At 34.6% G+C, this 8,736-nt stretch overlaps 1 protein-coding gene across 1 annotated transcript; it reads left to right on the top strand.

Moving 5' to 3' along the window:
• Positions 1-1,773: 1,773 nt before the first annotated feature.
• Positions 1,774-5,652, top strand: LOC146168098 (MYG1 exonuclease-like). Its single transcript, XM_083389023.1, has 7 exons — positions 1,774-1,975; positions 2,140-2,252; positions 2,321-2,477; positions 2,658-2,807; positions 4,356-4,478; positions 4,617-4,795; positions 5,210-5,652. Exons 1-7 carry the CDS (start codon positions 1,838-1,840, stop codon positions 5,376-5,378), a joined length of 1,029 nt encoding a protein of 342 aa, XP_083245149.1. The 5' UTR covers positions 1,774-1,837; the 3' UTR covers positions 5,379-5,652.
• The last annotated feature ends 3,084 nt before the right edge of the window (positions 5,653-8,736 follow it).

The raw sequence follows: 8,736 nt of genomic DNA, 5'->3' as shown, positions 1-8,736 counted from the left end.
ACATGGGATCGAATGCTAACGAATGCCAACCAAACTAAACGTACAATGGGTTCTATTGGGTACCATACGGTACCATTCGGTACCATTCGGTATTTAGTGTTTCTATTACGAGTTACAATGGGTTCTATTGGGTTCCGTTCGGTTCTATTGGGTTCCGTTCGGTGCCATTCGGTTCAATACATTCGGTACCATTCGGTATTTAGTGTTTCTATTACGAGTTACAATGGGTTCTATTGGGTTCCGTTCGGTGCCATTCGATACCATTCGGTACCATTCGGTACCATTCGGTATTTAGTGTTTCTATTACGAGTTACAATGGGTTCTATTGGGTTCCGTTCGGTTCTATTGGGTTCCTTCGGTGCCATTCGGTACCATTCGGTATTTAGTGTTTCTATTACGAGTTACAATGGGTTCTATTGGGTTCTATTGGGTTCCGTTCGGTGCCATTCGGTGCCATTCGGTACCATTCGGTATTTAGTGTTTCTATTACGAGTTACAATGGGTTCTATTGGGTTCCGTTCGGTGCCATTCGGGCCATTCGATATTTAGTGTTTCTATTACGAGTTACAATGGGTTTTATTGGGTTCAATACGGTGCCACTCGGTTTCATTCGGTACCATGTTCATTGCAACCCTTCTTAGGCCTCATACGTTTTAAAATACTCTCATGCGACAAGATATGCTTCAGTGTAAAATTAAATCAGATTTAGGAGTAAAACAGACGTTTAGTTTGGTTGGCATTCGATCCCATGTTGTTCCATTCGGTGCCATTCGGTGCCATTCGGTGCCATTCGGTACCATTCGGTACCATTCGGTTCCATTCGGTACCATTCGGTATTTAGTACCACCCCATTATTTGACTGCATAACAGATCATTTTAGTCTAAAAAATAAGCACAAAAACCAAACAATGCTTTAAAAACAGGACCGAATTGCTTAAGACTTCTGTGTGCAGTGTTTCATTGTACTCACTATTGGAAAAAATATAAGTTTTGGCAAAAACCTGGACAGTGGACATATTACAGTTTCAACAAAGTCTGCTTTAAATGACAGTGTTAAGAATGTTAAACATATGGGAGATCTTTTTTATTATAATGTACACATGTTAGCAAAAAATCCCTTCCCCAAACAAAATCGAGGTTAAATAATTTAATAAAAATATACTAGGATTCAATATTCGGGATTCGTTATTCTAGATTCAAAACCTATTATTCTAGAATACCTTGGTAGTCTACTTTGAATATCCCTACTTATACCTCCAGCAGCTAGAATATGTCACTGACCCCTTTGAAAAATGTTTGGCAATTTATACCTAATATATGCAACTTATTTAAGTGCTTTGCGCTGATGCTTTCCCTCCATGTGTTTGCTTAATTTCTTTAGCGCACACAACATTGACTGGGAACAGCAAGTCTCCCCAAGGTTTTTGCCTTATGACGTCACGCAATGAAGTCATCTAATTATTTTTGATTAGTGCCTTTATGTATTTCCATTTTTTAGGCATTTTAATTTTTGATGTATACAAAGTTATTAATATGATGTTAAAGGTGTAAAAAATTTTTTACCGAAAACTGGTTAGGTTTATATTGCCTACACAATATGCATCCATTGGCTCGTCAAATTTTGTGTACAACTTGCAAAGTTGTTATTCTTTCACACAGGTTCAAAATGCTTATTTCAATAATATTTGTTTTGGAGAGAATGTGTTTTGCAGTCATTGGTTAAATAAAGAGGTTTAAAATGTCATTAAAACTTAAGCTTTTAATACCAAGGTTGCATTTTATAGCACATAATTTAACACCAAAACTGATATCGTGTAACAATAGTGCCTGTATAATAATGGATGATCAACCTCCTAATAAAAAGTCATGTGACCATAATGGTGACAGCACAACTAAAATTGGAACACACAATGGTACTTTTCACTGTGATGAAGTTCTTGCTTGCTTTTTACTACAGCAATTGCCACAGTACCAGGTAACTTCTAAGTTCTGTTTTATTATACTTTAATTTTGGTTGAAAACCTATTACTTAAAAGGTAATTTAACAAAAGTCTAAATAAAGTAATCACTCTAAACGTTATTTTCATTTAATATTCTTGAATGGAACATTATGTCTACCTATAACCATGATTGTAATAGAAAGCTGTCATTGTACGGACTAGGGATCCAACCTTACTAAAAGAATGTGATATTGTTGTTGACGTGGGCGGATTGTATGATCCTGAAAAAAATTTGTTTGATCACCATCAAAGGTTTATTTTGCAATACTCTTTTTTTATACACTAATCATATGAATTAAAAAGGAAAACATTACTTTTAGGTCATTCAATGAAAGTTTACATAGCATCCTTAATAAAAAGTGGACAACAAAGTTGAGTAGTGCTGGTTTAATATACAGTCACTTTGGAAGGCAAGTAATAGAAATAATAATTGGTGAACCTATTGATGAAAATACACTGTGTTTATTATTTGACAAAGTAAGTTTTTGTATACATTGTTCCATGCCTTTAATAAAGTAAGCATATTACATAAGCAGTTTTGAAACTAAAGCTAGTAATCCTATTTTATTTACCTATTTTAAAAAAAATATGTTTCTATAAAATTAATTTAATATCAACATCCCTTTGTAATATTCTTTATATTTTCTGCATAACAAGATGTATGAAAACTTTGTTGAAGAAATTGACGCAATTGATAATGGAATCGACCAGTTTCCTGGGCAACCTAAATACAAAGTGACAAGCAATATCAGTTCAAGGATTTCCCACCTTAATCCAAACTGGAATGAAACTGATGTTGATGAATTGGTATAAATGTGCTACAAGTCTAAAATTTTATAGTATTTTGGCCACTTAAAGCAGCAAATTATTTAGGTTCTGATGAACCTTAGTTTGTATTATATTTACAACAAAACCGAAAGACTATGATTGATTACAAATTGTATTTTGACATGTTTTCCAAAAGTAGAGACACATAACCCTCTTCTTTTCAGGTCTAAATATTTGAGCCATGTGGACCAGATAGGTAACAACTACATAAGTCAAAGTATAATATCGGTTTATCACAAATTAGAATCCAAATTGGATCCAATTTTGCAGTTTGTATCTGATAAAATGCTACAATTTATTCATTTTATTGCAAAAGGTTGGGACTAATTGTACATATGCAAGTAGAAAGTTTGTATTAGGGCCTGTAGCGGTGGCAAAACAGATACTATAATTGCTTTGACAGTAGCCAACGGAGTGCGGCATCAGTGTTTATTTGGGCGACCAAGTAACCTTCACCTTATTATTATCTGTCAATCGAATTTTATTATGTAATGCCAGTTGCAGAGATTTCACAACTTCAAGGTAAACTTTACTCCAATATTCAGTGAGGTTATTCGGCAGTGTGATTGTCAAGTAACAGTAACAGATTACTTGTTAGAATGTTAATCATATATAATTTAACTTTTGATTACAATATGTACAATATGGTCAAGTTAGCAAATAGTTGTTTCTGTCACCTTTTCTGTATATTATGGTTATCCCACCCTAAATGATGAAAGGTAAATAATTTATAAAAAATATACTAGGATTCAATATTCTGAATTCATTATTCAAGATTCGTAACCTATTATTATAGAATACCTTGGGATTCTACTTTGAAAATCCAAAAAAATAACAAATATAATGAAGCGTTAAAAGTATATTAAAGGGTCCACATTTGTTTGACAAAGCTTTTAGTTATTTTATAAGGCGAGTCCAGTGGTTCCCAACTGTGGGTGTTGGGATAAGAGTTGTCAGTTGTGCTGTTGGAAAATATTGTGTCTTTTCATGACACATCACTAAGTTGTGCATATCTAAATTGTTCCTACTAGCAAAACTCAAAACATTATAAAAATATTGAATGATTTTGCTTCATATTTATCAGTCTGTTGTAATTCATGACCTAAAAATACACATGATGTTAATGTATTTATATAATTCGCTTTTTATACAAGTTCATTGCTAATGTTATAAGTACACCAGGAGCCTTAAAAAATTGACAGGATCAGTAATTCAATGATGCACACAGGGTCAGGCTAGAAAACCAACAAGCATTGAAACACATATGTGTACAAGTACAACCATTGTGATCTATCCCTTTTAAAGTTGATACCACAGGCTATAGTTTTGTTTCTAACCCGATTTTGCTTGCATTATAAATCGACTGATAAGTTTAGTCGATTAAGACTTCCCGGTCTACTATGATACATAAGTTAGTCGCTCAAAAAACTTCTTCAGAAGGGCTACATTACACTCATATGTGTATGGATCTTTCATTGATTTAATCTTAAAAGGGGGTAAATATTTATCCATTGATGTTATGTACAGGTGCGGTTTCACAAAGCAATTGAGACAGTTGGAGCTGAATTTAGCAGCAAGTTAAGAGACTTTTTTGATGTATGGCTTCCAGCAAGATCTATAGTGAAATCTTCCCTGGATAAACGGTACCAGGTAAACTTACTTATTGTAAGTGATTTAATGTAAAACCTTAAAAATAATTTGGACTTTAGTAATAAAATTGTTATGTTGCACTCATTTGAACACCAACTACTGTACATGAATGACTAACTTATGTATATTTCATCATAGATTGACCCAAGTGGTGAAATAATATTACTGGAAAGATTTTGCCCATGGAAGGAACACCTATTTTTGTTAGAAGAGTCTGAAAATATTACCACAATGATAAAATATGTTCTTTACCAAGATAGTTCTAATAAATGGCGCATTCAGTGTGTGCCCGCTGGACGCAACACATTTGAAAACAGGTTAACTTAACACAATAATTTAATTATAAGATTTTGTTTATAGTTAGTATATTGGTTTCAACCAGGGATTCTTAAACTGGGTCCATGAACCCCTTGGGGGTCTATGAGCGTCAAAATTAAAATAGTAGTGTTTAGTGTATATTTAAGAAGTGATTATTTTATCAAAAAAAACAACGTTAAATTAAAAATAAAACAGTTTTGCACGGAATGTATTAGGACTTTTTTTCACTCTCACATTTTGGACTGAAATCAGCAGATTTATGCAGTCTATTTCTATTGTGACATAAATTTATGACGTAATTTTTGAAATTTTTTGGCCTACCGTGTTCCACGCGAGGCAAAAAAAAAATTTAGGAGTCCGCGGTAAAAAGTTTAAGAAGCCCTGGTTTAACTGAAGAAAAACTGTCTTTGCAGGCTTTCACTTCTTCAAGAATGGAGAGGCCTGCGTGATGATGAGCTATCTGCAAAATGTGATATAAAAGGTTGTGTTTTTGTCCATGCTACAGGCTTTATTGGGGGTAATTCAACTTATGAGGGTGTCTTAGAAATGGCCAGACGATGTTTATCAACACAAAAAACATAATAATTTGCCGATTGACCTGTGACATTTGTGGATAGTGAAAAGTCCAAAGAAGTTCAAAAGTCTGGGGTGGTTTGTTACCCTGGCTTCTCAACTCTGTTTCTGTTGCCGAATTTTACGAAGCTATTTTACCACGTTTTGGCCAAAAATATGTGTTCGTTTTGAACAATAGTAGTCTATGTTGAATCTATCTTGACACACTTGTTTGTAACAGTGGTTGCCTCTGAATAATAATGTGAATTGTATGAGTGTGACATAATAAAGCTGGTTTTCTCTAGAAGTGCAACGTATATCTATATATATATATAAATTTGAAAGTTTGTCGGTCGGTCTTCCACACAATAACACATGTTCGCCGCTTGGTCGCTGACGAGATTGTATGGAGACAGACAGCTCCCTTTTTAAAAGCGAGACGCCGGTCGAGAGGGTAAAGAGAACAAACGTACTGGAGACTCCCCACCGTGCGCTCGCTTCTCTACGGGACGGGTCGTATACGAACATACTTTGAATAAACATCGAGAAACCTGCCAGATATCGTACAACAAACCTTCCCAACAATATTGTGATAGTGTTTGAGGCCAAAGCCTAAGGGCTTCTTACAATGTGTTTAACCACGCAATACTTGTCAGAGTTTGAAAAAAAGTTAATTGAAGCAGTTTACCGATAAACATTTTTTATTTTCAATGGGGATTTTTTTCACGTATGACGCAGTTTAGCACCGGGATTATGTAATTGAATTAAATACCACGCTATCAAACAAGTATAAACAATTGCTGCTACAACCTAAATTTTTACGTTTTAGAGTTATTCTCAAGTAACAAATGTCTCTTTTTTTCGATAGTTAAAATATTTATGACATGCTTAGCCAAGTGTTGTGTGCTATAGTCGACTATTTAGTCGCACCATTTCAAAAACATCCTACCTTTGTTGCATGTTAAAAGGGCGCGCGTGCGACTTAACGCAAATCCCTTTGACGTAAAAGGGTAAAACGTTTCTAAACATTAATAGGGCAATGACCTGCGTGACCGTAACAATCAAGTCGAGTACATTTAGTAAAAATAAAATTTCATGTGGCAAAGTTTAAACTTATATATTTAATCTTTTTTCAGTTTGTTTAACCACGTAAAAGATAGTCTTAAGTTCTTAAAATATTGCGTTTATTCCAGCGTTTTCCTTACAGCAACCCTACCTGAGTATAAACTACGCAACGCAGCATTTGGACTAAATTTGCAAAATATCGCGTTAATTGCAGCGGTTTTGAAGCAAATTTATTTTTCAAGCGGGATTTTCTTTCGTTGGATGCAGTATGGTACCTACCAGGATTACCTATTTTGCTTTTCCCTTAATTTGAACAATTGCTGCTTCGACTTTACGTTTGTTATAGAGATTTTCGATCGATATATGTCGTCACGGGTTTTCGTTACGTAAAACATGCGAGACGTTTTTAGGCAAGGTTGTATGTTCATTAAAAAAACATACAAAGTTGTAATTTGGTTTTACGTTAAATAACCTAATATTTTTTTTTAAATCATCGGCTATAACATGCGGCTTCAGCAAGCTTATACAATGCTGGTAACACGTAAATCAGTGATTAAATGGTCACAGCGCGTTCGCGCCTTTCCTTTAGTGTTCTATTTCAGACACAAAACTGCTTTTTAGGTTATACGTTAATTTTTTATTTTTACACTGTTTTAACCAAATGCAAAAATTAATGGGAATCTACGGAGACAAAGAATTAGATCTTTATCTAACTATTTTAGGAATTTGTTGTACGATATCCATGTAAGTTTCCTGACGTTTATTCAAAGCATTTTAGAAAACGTTTTACCATGAACAAAAAGGATCATGGTATCCGGCAATCTACTCGCCGTTGTAGCTATAACGCAATAGCTGATACTTCAGCATACTTCAGCGACGTCTAGAATTATTAATTTTTATCTACAGTTTTTTCAATTTTTTACTTCTGCAGTATAAAATGGCTAACGCACTCTCGTTTTAATTATTAACCCTAATGAGGTCAGCTGGTATCTGCTGCCGAAACGTCGGTTTATACTTCGTTTACACCAGAAGAGCGATTTCTATCTATTGTTTATTCAAAGTATGTTTAGGATACGACCGTGTGGTAGCAATATTTTTTCGACTTGCGTGATATTCAAGCAAACACGTTATTTCGGTACCAAACGGCGACAAATATAAGTAAAATTCTTAATTCTCAAACTGCTTCACCGAATACGATAATTTGTGTATTACAGTTTTGCGTGTTTAATCTAAATGAAACAACTCATTATGCTATACGGGCTCGTTATCACTTTTGCATATTACGCTGAAGGCTACAGGTCCGCGTAAAATTGCAATGTCTCAATTTACAAATTAGTGCAACCAAAAAGTAATGTTACGGATAGCGTAAAAAAACTCTAGTCAGATGCCTAATAAAACGAAAAAATATTTTTTAATGGCATGACATTTTTACTTATGCCTAAACGTTGCACTAAGTTGCGCTACACGTTTAAAAAGGTTTAACTAAATGCTTCCCTTTGTTACGCTGCAATAAACGCGAACTGTGCTAACTCTGCCCAAATTTTGCATGGGTAAAAACACTGTTAAAAGTGATCGAGCCCAAATCACTATCAAATTATTAGGAGGTATAAGTTTGTTATACGATATATGCTTCTTATTACCTAATTAAATTATGTTATTGGCAAGACCTGTGTGTTAGCGGTAAATCGTAACATTCAGCCAAATACGGCATCCAACAAAAGGAAAATCCGTAACCTGTTTCAAAATTAAAATTGCTTACTGTTATTCGACTCAATAAATGCAAACAGTTTTGGTAACTTTTGCGTCGTTGAAAAACACAAGAAGCAAACAAACTTTAACCCGTGACCGCCGTTTAAAACTGAAAATTCCTTGCCATTGTAAAGATTATTACAACGACGCTCGCTTGAGACGCGCACTCATAGCCCATTAGCCCTCACTTATTTTTTCCGTATGGGAGAGTATCGCTTGAGTTGGAGCATTATGCGGTACGCTAAATTCTCTCTCTCGTCACCTCATCCGTCAGAAATCAGTGCAGTTCTAACGTTTGTCGGAGGACAAACCAAGCCACATAAATTTAGAGATTTAACTGCTTAGAATTACAAATCGTATTGCATTTCGAAATGGTTTATTGCAACGCGAGTCATAACTCCAAACTGACTCATGAGTGATTTCACGCGTTTTTTACCTTCGCTGAGAGGGTAAATGTTATTTGAAAAGCACAACCTGAAGACCTATATAAAATAAAACCGTCATTGGCAATCAAAAGTTGCTATAATGTGCGCAAATTAACCATTTTTAATAATCAGGATAATGTAGGCTAGAA

Source organism: Ascidiella aspersa, chromosome 1 (assembly GCF_963924565.1).
Source record: "Ascidiella aspersa chromosome 1, kaAscAspe10.2, whole genome shotgun sequence".
NCBI classification, from domain to species: Eukaryota; Metazoa; Chordata; class Ascidiacea; order Phlebobranchia; family Ascidiidae; genus Ascidiella; species Ascidiella aspersa.
Note: the sequence above shows the minus strand (reverse complement) of the source record. Positions and strands in the feature narration are given on the sequence as shown.